This window comes from Brachyistius frenatus, unplaced genomic scaffold, assembly GCF_029030835.1.
Source record: "Brachyistius frenatus isolate BFR_SWC_R1_liver_20210118 unplaced genomic scaffold, ASM2903083v1 Contig_24, whole genome shotgun sequence".
NCBI classification, from domain to species: Eukaryota; Metazoa; Chordata; class Actinopteri; family Embiotocidae; genus Brachyistius; species Brachyistius frenatus.
This window is the reverse complement of record NW_027210623.1, coordinates 807,624-821,997: the sequence shown is the minus strand read 5'-3', so window position 1 is coordinate 821,997 and position 14,374 is coordinate 807,624. Positions and strand designations below refer to the sequence as shown.

The 14,374-nt window shown below is 39.4% G+C and overlaps 1 protein-coding gene across 3 annotated transcripts in view; it reads left to right on the top strand.

The window, feature by feature from the left end:
* The window catches only part of syt7b (synaptotagmin VIIb), a 96,667-nt gene that overhangs the window by 57,613 nt on the left and 24,680 nt on the right, over positions 1-14,374 (top strand). The window contains exons 5-7 of one of the 3 annotated variants that reach the window (XM_069697656.1): positions 2,740-2,940; positions 7,891-8,238; positions 13,247-13,369. In XM_069697656.1, the coding sequence (XP_069553757.1) occupies positions 2,740-2,940; positions 7,891-8,238; positions 13,247-13,369 (672 nt within the window). The remainder of the gene's footprint in view (positions 1-2,739; positions 2,941-7,890; positions 8,239-13,246; positions 13,370-14,374) is intronic. The other 2 variants (XM_069697657.1, XM_069697658.1) reach the window with 2 other exon arrangements.

The following is a 14,374-nucleotide window of genomic DNA, read 5'->3' as shown; positions in this document are numbered from 1 at the left end:
CAAACCAAAATATTTGACAGCCCCATTGCCTACAGCCCTGCTGGCCTCACCAGACCCTCTTTGCCTCTCACCTGCAGCCCATGGAGTGTTACCATGGAGACGGACAACCCTCAGAGAGCTTATCTTGCTGTTTTACATGTAGCTTTTCCCCGTTTATACAACCTGGCCTTTTGGGTATTCAAAACTGATTCTCAGGATGCTTAACTTAAATATATAGTGAACATAGGCCATGAGGGTTTCTACAGAGGGTTGACTGTTGTTGATGTGTAGAAGTTTCTTCTTTGAGTGGATTACTTTGAAAGAATAGTTTGACATTTATGGACCTATGCTTATTTGCTTTGTGGGAGAGAGTTGGATGAGATGACCACAACATGAAGCTATAGCTAGTGCATTAAGAGTGGAGGAGACCAAGCCTGGCTCTGTCCAAAGATGACAAACCCATTTCCCCGCAATTCTAAAGCTTTCTAATGACCATGTTTTATCTTGTTTGTTTAATCGGTACAAAAACCAAAGTGTGAAAACAACAATTTGTTTCACAGGGAGTTTGGTGCTGCACTGTTCTTTGGCAAGGAGTGTTTGCCAAGCACTATTTTTGAGTAGAGACTCCGAAAAGTTATTGGACATAAACCACCACTTAAAATGGTAAATTGTTGTTTTTATACTTTATTTTTGTTGAACGGAGTAAACAACAAAATACAACATGCCAATTAGTGAGTTTAAAAGTTTTCAGTATATGGATGATTTCATTGCCACTGAATATTCATTCTGTTCTCAGTCTCACTGTCAGCTGGCTGTAGCTTTTTTCTTGAACACACATCTGAGCATGCGGTTCATCTTCTTATCTAACTCTCAACTATGAAACAAATAAGCATTTAAAAAAACATTTACAACTCTTCCTTTAATGGGGTGGTTTTTGTCCTTTTTTGTCTTCACGGCCTTGTTTTTTGTGCGTGAAAAGTCTTGTGTTTTTACTCCTCACCTGTTCCTCCAGTCGCTCTGTGTTTTCTGCTGGTTGTCACTACTCCCACTATCGCTCACAGGACTTTATGTGCTTTAAGGCTGCCTGACAGCCCCCCCGAGTCTACTCTGCTGAGCCAAAAATAGTGACACTGTATCCTTCGCGTACAGTGCACCAATTAAGTGTTTGTATGGTGAGACGTCTGTTTCATATCAGCCTCCATTCCATCATTTAGATGCATCTCACACAATCACTGAGGCATTAAGTGAACCTGTTCGTTCGTATCCTGTCTAATTAGAACTCACTTGACTCTTTGAAAACCACAGTGATCAATTACTCTGTATCTGTGCAGTGATGTTGAAATTATTGTAAATTCAGTGAGCAGCTGTGATTATAGCTTTTGTTGTGATTGCATTCCATTATGTTATTGACATAATTATTTAGTTTTGAGTGGCATTTGTTAGGCTGACAATAGTGGTATTTAGGATATATGTGAGAGCAGATCAGTAAATTGTCTTTTATTACTGTCAAAATTGTTTTGTTTTTTTGTGCAAAGAAAGGTAAGTTTGTTTGTTTAGCGCCTTTCAAGGGTGCATTAGAACATTTCAAAACAAAAAAGGAAATCGGTAAAAAAGCAAGACGAACAAAATAAGACATGTCCATGCCCAATTTTCAGGATGTTGATCCATTATATGAGAGCAGTGTGGACACAGTCAGGCCACAAAATATTACATTTTTCAGTGAGGAATCATTCATTTTCCCGTCAGCTTACACTTAACGTGTGAATGTTGTGGAAGACGCCCTCCTTTTGTGCAGCTGCGTGTCCTGTGGTTTGTCCTCTCTCAGAAGGTCCTGTACTGAAAGTCAGCGTTCTGTCTGTACTCATCTCTGTGACGTCTGTGTCTCGGTCAGCTGGGGTGGGTTTGTGGCATATTGAGAAATAATGGAGGACTTTTATTGGAAAACTGTCTTTTCTTACTGTGAATATTTGCAAGTCATGTGAAAAATGTGACGCTACACATTAGATATAAATTCTGCAGGTGAGTTTTGTGAGATTGCAGAGACATTAGTGCTGTTTTCATCACCTGCATCCGCAGTCCTAAAATCTGAAGATGATGGATCTGCATCATTACTCTGCTATTATGCCCACTTCACGTCATTGCTGTGCCCCTCAGTGGGGTGAAATGGGCAGACCCACTGCATCTAGTGGCCTATTTCTCACCATAAATACTTAAAAAAAACAAACTATTGTCATGGACGGTGTTGCTAAAAAAGAAGTTTACTATCGTTGATGTATTACAATCCTCACTTTGCTGGAATCTGTCTGACTTAGTCATTGAAACCTTGCCCTCATGAATTATTTATAGTGACTAATGTAAGCCCGTGTGCAGCTTTGAACAGAAATATTGTACGATATGTTTTGTCTCAGCTGAGTGTCCAATGAGTGATACAACTGTTCTCCAGTTTACTCAGTGTTACGCAGTAAGTCTCAGCTCAGACAGCTTCTGCTTATTTACTGACTGTCTTGCTGACCAGCAGCTGTTCTTCCAAATTTTTGTTGTTTACTAGACACTTGTGGCTCGACTGAGTCCCCAGGAAGTGTCTTACTCACCGGCTTGACTAACTTTACTGACAACACTTTTGCTCTCCGGCTCTGTGCGTCTGTGCGTCTGTCTCTCGTCTGTCTCTCGTCTATCTCTTTTTTTGTATCCTCTCTTGGTCCTTTCTTCCTGTCTGTCCCGTGTTTCTTTGTCTATTATCCACCCCACCGTTCCTCCCAGTGGGGCTGTGGATAAAGGTGGGCATGGCGGTGCTGGACCCTCACCGGGGGCCAGTGACAGCGGGGGTGGTGCTTGCTCTGGGAATGGGGCGGGGCCAAGTCGCAGTGACAGCGTTCGAAGCATGGTGACGGGGGGCAGCAAGGCCGGGCGCTGGCAGACGATCCAGAGCCACATGCATGCCGGAGGCCTCCGGTTTAGCAAGTGAGTGGCGCATGGTGACATGGGGCATCCATGAGGGGCACAACAACAGCATGGTGTGGATAACAAGGACGGAGTTTGTTAAAGTATCATGAATGAGGATGTTGCATGTGCTCTTAAAGATGGAGTTTAAGCTATTTTTGTCACTGAAGGTGAAAATAATGTAAAGAAGGCCTGGAAAAGGCCAGCTGCTTTGCAGAATGTACCTGTGATGTATGAGTATTGAAGTCTCTTGACTACACAGAGCTTCCTCGCTCATAAGCAGATACCACTTTTATGTCAGCTGCCACCCAGCTGATGTCTCAGACAAAGTGAATCCACACAGTCATACTGCTCCTCTACAGGCTCCAATTTACTGATGGCTGTGACAGTTTCAAGAATTTCAAAGAAAACAGATGCTCTCTGAAGATCTTCAGAAACAGCGTGTTTGGTTCGTCTGAAGTAACAGCTTTTCAAACTGCTATATAAACAGCAGGAAAGCAGTTTTATCAGCCTCGCGATACAAATGAAGCCCTCCCCTGCAACATGGTGGTATGCAACCTATTTTTAACCATTGTTCACTGTGTATCAACCCCAGCTTAAAGATGGGAATGTGTTTTCTTCTTTCCCTCAAGTTAGTACAGTAGCTAATTATGTTGGTTACAACCAGAGCCGGATAATATTCAATATGATCAAGTGATAGTGTAAGCAGCAGATGGTAAGGGTGTTGCAGAGTGGGAGGAGCTACAGTATTTTGGGCTCCTGGTTCCAGAAGTAAAAGTCCCTTTAATGTTTCCCACAGACTGATACATGACTCACAGTTGGAGTATTTCTAAGGCTCATGGAACTCTCCTTGTTAATTCATCTGTCTAGAAGACTAAAAACGGCTAAATATGTAGTTCTTAAGAAATTAAGGTACACGCCTGCATAAGAACTATGATGTGGGCATTAGCTACGACTGTAGGTTTTTGGTTTGTTCAACAGACCAACATTATGGCCAAAACATGACCTCTCAGAAACACTGGTGAAATAATTAAAACATAAGCCTGAGGGTTTTTTACTTTACTATCCAAAAGAGTCCTGCGTTCCTGTGTTAAGTATGATTGAGGATATTGTTTGAAGACAAATTTTAAATAGGAGTACAGAATGGGGGGAAAACTTCTGGAACCAGCGGCTACTGTCATTTTGTAAATCTGTAATAATCCAACAACCTTAATGTAACACAATCGTCCTGGAGCAAACCAGCTGGTGCAAACAGGTGGTTAAAATCAAACATGTATTTTACAACACACCATTCTTCTTTATCATTGCAATCTGATATCAGACAGAGCTGAGCATCATAGTTAGTGCTTGCAGTGCGTTATAAGATGAGAGCTTAGTCACAACTATAAAGTATCTGTATTCAAGTCATAATTTACCATATGTACAAGTTGGATCTGGAAATGGTAAAACCTTCTGGACAATAGGACATTGAAGTGACGAATTAACGCTCTCTATGTAAATCATATCTGAGACAATCATTCTTTAAACCGAGAGCATAAAGTAGAATATATTAATAAACATGTGCAGAAGTCCAGTAAAATTCCATTCAGTTGCTTCACAGTCATACTCCCATTCATTTATTCATTTATCATTCTTTCATGATCAACCAACTCAGTATTCATAATACTATGCGTCCTTGTTCTGATACAATAGATTGATTAGCTGCTATAAAGCAAACTTATGACTTTAGAATTGTTATTTGCCTCCTGATGGGACTGCAGACATTATAAATTTCCTTGTGCACATGATGACTGAGTAATTTGGCACCAGAGAGTTCAACGTACTGCAACTTGATAAAACAGACAAAATACGCTAAATGAAATGAAAAATAATTTCCTACAATTCAACAAAAACTTTTTGAAAATGCTTAGTATGTGTTGTTATATTGGTAAAGAGGTTTTCTTGGTTTACATTGTTTGTGTTTTTTCTTAGCTTGCAGTGTGCTAACCTCTTAAGGCCACAAATTTTGAAACAAATCTTAGAATAATATGGTATGTGGCTTTTTAACAGAATGGCAATAAAATATTTGGACTTGAATTTTAATTTGAGTTATCCTGTTGTGTTGCTCTTCACTGCAGTCATTCCTGTTTTGTTCTCTCTTCACTCCTCCTTTTAGCTCCACCTGTATTTCCATTTCTCCCCTGAAATTGGTTTCTATTTTTGGGCATTTGCCTCTCCCCCCTCTCTGTCTCTTCCATACTCTCTTTCACTCTTCACTGTTGTTTTGTTTTTTCTCACTCTCCCTGTTATTCACCCTCCTCAATTTCACTTAATTACAAAAAAAATTCAAGGTTTGTAGTCATCTTAATTGACTTTCAAGCAAGAAGAAATGTGAAAATAACCCTTTAAGTCACAAATGGGATACAGCAGATAAAGAGGGCTTGTGTTCAGGGCATATGAATGATGGCGGCTGGTGCTGTACAGATACACGAAACAGTAAAGCTGTACAGTAGCTGAAAGCACAAGTAGATGCAACAGTCGAGGAGTGAGGAAAGGCCTTGACATTTTTCAGATGAGTTCATTCGATGCCAGATTTATGACACTGAACTGACTGGGAAAATGTATTAGCACATGGACTGGCTCCCAGATGTCTGGCCTAATATCACCATCAATCCAGCCAGATGTATTGATTTATCATGATGTCAGTTATCATAACATGACTATTGAACCCAGAAATAATGTGCAATACCGAGCTTTTTATGTGTCAAGTGACCTTTATATTTATTTTTCATGGCTACACGTGACTGTACCACAGCTGCAATGTTTAGTTTATATGTTCAAACGTTCAAATAGCAAGAGTTTCTTTGTAGGTGTGTGTTGTTACACTTAAATGCATTTCTTTCTATTCCTCTAAAATGTCATTTCCTTTGTGCCTACGAGTCCTCATGACACATGACAAGTCTCGTGATTTCACAACAGCAACAATAGATCATGTGGAGGAAATGGCCCCTCCACAAGTGACTTTGTCAAACCTGAAACACACAGTATATACCACATATTACACTGTAAAAAATGCTGTTGTTAGGTTAACTTGAAATATACATGAAAGCCTGAACATCACGAGTTCATGTAAATAAGGTAAATTTAGCACACTATTGTATCTAATTGACTATTCTTGACTATTCTGTTTTTAATTTAACTTAGGTTGAAAGATAATAAAATCTTGGTTTAAATTATTGCAATTAAATTACTTTTAATTCTATGGTGTTGGAACATACACGCTTAAGAAAATGAATTAAGCCAGCTCCACATGTAAGTGCACATAGCTATCAATTATTAGAAATAAAAGTGAAAAAAGATTTTTACATTATTCATACAGAGTGGTTGTGAAAGTATTTTTTTTCTCTGCTGTAAATAATCATTTCAGTTTTTGGTTTTTTTTTGCTTTAAAGATGTCCTTGATGATTTTCAGCAGATTGTCCATGATAATTGTACATAGGTTTGTTATGGCCGTCATAGCCTTCAGCTGTTTATCAAACAATTGGATATTTTCTGAATGCTCATCTTTTGCGCTGATGATTTAACTGATTCTCATCCAAACCTTGGATGTGCTCCAACAAGCAGCTGCCTAAAGCCGTCTGTGCAAGGGGGGGGGGGGGGGAATCGGACTTTTACTTCTAGAAGTCAAAACACAAAATGTCTCCTCCCACTTTAAAACTCTGAAATCTGCCAAACAACTTTTATACATTAATCAACATGTATTCAGTTAGAATATTAGACACAAGTAAACAAACATTCTCATCAAAGTCTGTCCTCAGGAAATACCTAATGGTGTGCTATATGTGAATATGTGAGTGTATGGGAGAAAGAGTGCATGCTTTACTGCATGTATATGAGCTCTGTCTTCTATTTACTTGATCCAGCATTGCTGTGCTCCTGCGGGTGCTTGTCTCCTGGCTCTCCAACAGAGTTAGAGCCGAGTTAATGCTGAAGAGCGCCGCTAACACAACTCAAGTCCAGGCAGTAAATCCTCCCTCACAGCATTAGCTCCAGAAAGAGCTGTTTAGCACAAGCTTACAGTCATCAGGCAGGGCAATGATTGAGGGGAGGATAAGGGGTGAAGCACTATTACATGATTGTAAGAGTAGCAGACCGGTAATTAGAGAGCAGACTTAAAGAACAGTGATTGGAGGCCGTGTGGAGATAGAGTGATGTGATGGCTAAGGGTGAAGAAAAGATGAATGGACAGAGGGGATGTAGAGCAGTTGAGAGCAGAAGCACAAAGGTAGAAGGAAAAGCGGCGAGGGGAAATATTGCAGGAGCCAAAAGGACCTCGGAGAGAGATTGGTGGAAGCAAAAGGCAATAAGGCAAGAAGGTAGAAGTAGGTCAAGACTAATTAGGGAGAGAAATAACATGCAGAAATGATTCAGCGCTGCAGATGAAGAACAGAGTCAAGTTAAGTGATAGTGATACTTTAACTTCAGCTCAAATTTAGTTCCACTGAAGCAGAGGTTTGTTTTGACACTAGTTTGGAGAAGAATAATTGAATGTTTATACATTGTATACCAGCCCATCCACACACTGTCATGATGCAATAACTCAAAATTCAGCACAGCTTTCCTCATGAACATGTTTACCAGTAACCTAAAGCTGTTTGACCACTGTTTTTTTTTTGTCTCTCCCTCTTCTCCTGATCTTCTTTACTGTTTTTTCTCTCTTGATACTCGCTCCCTTGGATATTCTCTGCGAACACTGTGTTCCCACATTTCAGTCAGTGCTGTGTTTATATATGGGTTTGCCATTTTTATCCTCCCCGACTTTCTTTTGATATCAGCATGATCATGTGTTACCAGTTTTTTTAATAGTTTGATCTTTTATACTTTCATCTTATAACTACCTGCCCTGTCCTATGTCTCTCATGCTATCTCTAACTCCAATGTCTTCCCTGTTGTATCCATCTTTTTCCCTGCTGCTCCCATGTGTCTGCTCAGTTTTGGGGACGCCTCCCTCTCGTCTGCTTCCACCCTGGAGCACATCCCATCCTCAGCTGTGGCGCGCCCTCGGCCCCTGGTCCGGCAGCAGAGCCTCCAACAGCCCCTCACTCACCAGCCCCCTCCAGCTCCCAATGACCCCCCAGTCACCTCGCAGAGCCTGGGCCAGCTGCACACAGGGCCAGGCGGCGGGGGCCACCGTGGGGGCCCGCGGGGGGTTCGGGGGAGTCCGGCTGCAGCCTCCCGGTACAGAGGAGCAGGGGCAGGCCGATCAAGGTCAAATCCAGGCAGCTGGGACCACATGATGGAGCAGATCCGCCACAGAGGGCTGGACGTCAAGTCCTTCTTGTAAGTGTCATCAAGTTTTTGATAATCATGTGCTACACAGACTAGTTTATATTAGTGCACCACTGCATTGCAGTCTGCTAGAACAGCACCGCAGTAAACCCTTCCTAGATTTGATATCATATATATTTTATGGTGTTGTTGGAGGAAGATTTTCAGATCTTACTACAAGTAAAAAAAAAGTTAAGTAAAAGTCACTGAGGATAAAAAATAGCCTCTGTGTATGTCATACTATTGGATAGTTATTACTCATTAAAGTTTAAATAGCTTTTTGCTGCTGTAGTTGATTGAAGCAGAGCTGAGACAGTAAAAAGTTTTACATTTTCCTCTGAAATAGGGAGATGAATGATGTAAAATTGAAATAGTCAAACAAGTACCTCAAAATTGGTCTTCAGTACTTACTTTACTTGAGTAAATGTTACATTCTACCACTGGTTTGTGATTCGCTTGATTTGCGTTGTGGTTTAAGGTGTTTCTAATGCTTTCTCCACCCCTCTTTTTTTTTTATATGGAGAACATTTTTGAAATTGTTTTCAGTGCAACACAAACAGAACCAAAAAAAAGCTTCTCTACTCACAAAAGTTTGACTGCTGAATTAAACTGCAGTAGTTTAGACTAGGTGTGATATATGAAAATACCTGTTTATACAAGGGATGTCACATATTTTGCAAAATTTTATGAAACCTTCTTATAAAGAGGTCGAACCAGAGATACTGATTCAAGTCAGCTATGATAAGGGTGCAGCTTGTGATGTTGCTACAGTAGAAGCTGATTGGGTCAGGTGTCATAGATTTGACTACATTAATAGCTTTGTATATGTACAGTAGATCATATTTTCTCCTTTAAAGCCCCTTATAATTTCTGAGTATGCTGCATAGTGATTTTTGATAGGCTTTTTATGTTTTGTCATTATATGTTAGTGTGTGTATGACTGTGTTTATAAGTTCAAAACAAAGTTGAGTGGTGAGTGCAGAGGTAAAGATATAACATCTGAATATTATCCTATATTTGAACAAGTGTATTGTATATATATTTACCAACTCCAGGAGGTCTTGAGAAAACTTGTTTCTTAACTTGTTCAGTATACATTTATGAATTTGAAATGTTTCATGAAACCCATTCTTTGCAGGGAGGTACTTCTCTATTGTATGTGTGCACCACCACACTTTGCATTCATGAACCACAAAACTGTCATAAATTTTGGGGACTTTTGTTATTCCCTTGTATGTGCATCTTTTGTGCTTGGATTCATAGTAATACAACAGCAATGAATTATTGCCATCACTGTCGGGGAGGTAAGAAACAGCAGCTAAACAGCATGGGGAAGTCATTAAAATAAATACTTCTTCACAGGTTTTCAGATTGTTAAAAACCATATATCAGGCATAATAGTTACATAAACTGTGCGTCATACAATTACACCTAAAGACTTGATCCGTCTCTTTTTTCTCTGGTTTTAGAACAACTTAAAATACCAAATGATTTAAACAACCTTAACATGAAGCCAACCAGGTTTCAAAAGAAATATTCACTATTGAGTTAGCAAAGATCATTATTACGACACCAACAATTTTCCGACTCATCCGCTGCCGAGTAGAGAAGCTCCCGATGTGCGAAGGCCGGTCATTGTTTGAGAAACCAAGCACGGAGAACTCTCCTCCTCCGCTTGACTTGAAAGATAGATTACATATGATGTGCTCTACAAAGCAGCCTCACGTAAACGCCTCCATCCCCTCTTGACCATAAACATAGGCATCCACACACATCTATGCACACAGCTCTTCGCCCCTGTACTTTTTGCGTGTCTTCCCATTAACAGTGTCTCCAGGCCTGTGACCTCCCTGCCTATGTGAATCATCATTCAAATAAGGCTGGGTTCATATATAGTGAGGTGGCATCGCCCATTGCCCCTGTCCTCATGAATCTCACCGGACCAAACACGTCAGTTGTTGACCCTGGGGAGGGTCCAGGGGTGCATTCAGTGGGGGTTGGGAATATTATGCATACGTGATCGTTGGGGTATGAACAACCAAATGCAGCAGTTTCACCTTCAACTTGTGTCAATGTGTCCCGCACAGTGTGGCAACTGAGCCTCGCCGCTTTCCCTTCAGATCGATAGACCTGGTGTAGGTGGTAATGATCTCAGCGTCCTCCGGTTGGAGTGCACGTGTCTTTTTTGGTCATCTAGACAAATCCATTCACCTTATCGATGAGCGTCATGTCGGTGCTGTTTACACATCCCCAGTGGGCTGCTGTCTCTCAAGTGCTAATGTGTTCCTCTCGTTGTCGATACTGCTTGAACAAACAGCACTATAGAAAGTCCATACAGGCTGGAAAAATAGAGGTGTGAGATACACAAAGATGAGAGGAAGATGAGCTGAGGAAAACTAACGAGAAACTGAAAATATAAAAAAAATATATACATAAAAAAAAGGAAGATGTAAGATTCCCTTCAGTGAAAATCTTTTGATCATATTGATATTTTGTTATACTTCTTGCCTATGTGCAAAATAACACATGTGCCGTGTTCAGGGGTGCCATAGTGTCTGGCTCATCATTGCTAGATTTAAATTGTATAATTTTAGAGATGTTTTGGTTATTGTTTCATACTGATTACTGTTTCAGGAACACAGAAGGAATTTCTCCTATCATAAAACCTTTAAGTCTCTGTAATTTCATTGATAACAGGTTAATATTCAAACCAAATTAAGGCAGCTGCTAAGGTAAGAGAAGAACATTTTGAGGAATATTTTGTTATTATGCCTGTAACTGTCAGTCAGCTGATGTTAAGGGATGCGAGAAACCAACAAAGATTTGTTTTGGAGCTGGAATTTAGCCTTTTAGGAAATTACTGTAAAAATAAAACTCATGTAAAGGTTGTCCATGGATCAGCATGCTACGCTAGAGGCTGTAAAAAAAAGAAAAGAGTATGGCAGAGGCAGAAAGAAAAGTATTAGCTAGAATAGAGCACACTATGTGCCTCCATGTGGGTTGTTTTTTGTGACTGTGAAGTACAAGATTAGTTTTTGGGCAAATGTTAGGGTCACTGTTTGCATGGCCTCTTGAATTTACAGTGCACCATACTTTAGTTAAAACGTAATTTGAATGTCTTCAGGCTTGTTGAGAGGGGGAAAATAGCCGCTGAAAATCAACATACATTTCTTTGTTGCAGGTTTTTGTTAAGGTCACCTCAATTTTCATGGATTTATTTGGCTTTTTTTTGTTGTTTTTAACTTTCTTTTCTGCATGTCATTGCAATTGCCTCCATTTTTCTCTGAAACAATCCAATGCTTTCTTTTAGGGTGTTGCACTTCTATTTTTGCATATTTATTGTTGAAGGAAACATGTAAATGTAGACGATAAAGAGATGGAACCATTCTTCTAAGGATGCTCATTTCAGTGAAACACATTTCTATGACCACCATAGAGTATCTGCAGGGGGTTCAACATTTTTTTTTAATGTATCCACATTGTAAGAACACACTGAGCCAATATATACCTGCATACCTAATGATGATGAGTCATACTGTAAGAAAAAAACTTATGGATATTTTAACTGAGTATACAAGAAACCTTATATATAAGGTTGGCCTTTGATGAATATAATTTTGATCATCCGTTATATTTTAATGATACACACTTTGCTATAAGAGAAATAGATTACAGAAATGCAATCCATCCAGTACCATGTTAGTGTTAAAGAAGTAAAAAATAATCAACACAGCGTGTGACAAATGGTTTGGCACCAAAATAATCTGCTTCTGTGGTGGAAAAGAGTAATCAGAGGCACTACACATTATCCAAAATGTGAGAACAAGACTTTGTAGTGATTCAAAGGCTGGATGGCTTTTAGTAGCAAACTCACAGCCTAACAGATGTGGTGAAGGGAAAAAAAAAATAGATTGTCTTGAGTAAAATTGATCAGTGTAATAGAACTGGTGTAAACGTTATCATGACCAGATCAGCTCACGCCATTCTTGTATCTCTGGAAGATGTCTTGCACTGCTTCTAGATTGTCCACTTGTTCAATATACAGTATATCACACTTCGTAAAGGACAAGTGGACAATCTAGAAGCAGTGCAAGACATCTTCCAGAGATACAAGAATGACGTGAGCTGATCTGGTTATGATAACGTTTACACCAGTTCTATTACACTGATCAATTTTACCGAAGACAATCTATTTTTTTTTTTTTTTAATCTAAAAGTCAAATTTCTTGCCTAAAGCTAACAACAACACTTGTAGACGTTCCAAAAATGTGCTCACCACTGTGATCTGTGAGATTAAACCAGTAAAATATTTTTGGAAGAGACAGCGCTGATGATGATGTTGTGTTTCCTGATCATGTAAATCTATCCACCAAAGAAAGAACAACACAAACCCTGGATTATTTGAAAGTTTATCATGACTTTTACTTGTTCATTTCCTTTAACATACTCACATAATGTATGTTAGTGATGCACATCAGAAGTTGATTTAGGTGCCCGTCCACATGTCATATATTCACAAAGGCATACAGGCAAAATAATAAACAGTAAGTTGCCTTTGTAAATATTATTTTATTTTTTATTTTTTTACAGGTTGTTCTGCACATGTTTCAGTAGTGTTCATGTTCAATGATATTTATATCAAAGTTTTTACAAAAAAATGAACATTTCATAAACAAAATAGCAAGAGATGCATGCAGTCAGGTGTTATTAAAGTGTTAGATTGATGGTATTCTTATCTCCCTCCATAGCACACAGGTTTGGATAAGATGCATTACAAAGTGAAGTAAGAACTGAGCATTTGTTAAACTGAAATACTGTAGTGTCCTCACAGCAGTCTACCACCTCTCTCCCACTCTCTCCTTGTACATGAAATGAATGTGTGCCGGGTGTGATGCTGTGTTTCTGTCGCTGCCTGTTTGTGTGTGTTTCGTATATGTCGGAATATATGTGTGTGTCCCTGTACCCTATTTCTCTTCGTACCCGTGTGGTCTCGTGATGTCTTGTTTGTTTGTATGTCCAGCGAGGGGAAGATGGTTGTTCTGTCTCTAGCAATCGGGCTGGCTGAACAGGATGACTTTGCCAACCTCCCAGACCTACAGGAAGCACCAGCGAGCAAAGAAAATGAAACCACACCAGAAAAAAGGTAATGAGAGAAAATGTGAGGAATGTGGTTCGTGAAGCACAAAAATAAAGCGAGTAGCTGAGGTGGCTGTTTGTCATATAGTGGAGAGGTATGTAATGATGTGTAATTTAAAGCGTTGCTGGACTATTTATCTCTGTTGTGTTGATGTAGTGCTCTACACTGTGCAGTAGGGTGACCTGAAAGACCATCAGTTCATAGTCATTTCGTATTACCCTTGAAAACGTAACAATTCTTGTTTGATATGGAATTTATTCTACTCATAACACTACAATGAAAAGAAACTCAGACCCAGACTTCAATATATTTCATTTGAAAATATATAATTTGAAAGAAGTTGTAGACTGATGAATCTTAACTATTATGTACTTTTTGGCAGTTTGAAAAAAGCTGCAACTTTTCATAGATGTTTGAAGATCATCAGAAAAGAAGTTAAAATGTTAAACATATTTCATTCACATGACCGTCAACAATGCAACTGCAGCCAGGAATTGAGAAATACTAATGTCATGAATCTAAATTTTCCCAGGGCGACCTACCCCTCTAGTATAGCATTTTTTGTTTACTCAAATTTTATTTATGTAACTGCTAAGTGTTTCAAAGCCTTCTCTTCACTGCCAGCAATATAATTATGGAGGGGAAATGCTCTTGTTTTGCCAGAAATAGTCAAATATAAATGTGTTGTCCGACTTTGAAAACACATCATGTGTAATCTACTGCTGATGTAATTATACAGTACTCTGCATGAGTTTTGTGCACTTTCTTATCCGTCATGCGGAACCATCAGGGAGGCTACCAGTCCCAAATTCATTCTATCGCATAAACGAGCCCAAACCTCAATAAACCTCATAAAAAAAAAATATCTGCAGCAACAAGAACAAGGAGTCTTGCAGCAGATGCTGCAGCTCCCAAAAATTACATGAAGAGGCAGAAGACACTGAGACTGATTAAATCCACAGAAGAACTGTGGCAGGTTCTGCAGGAAGCTCAAAACAACCTACCTGCTGA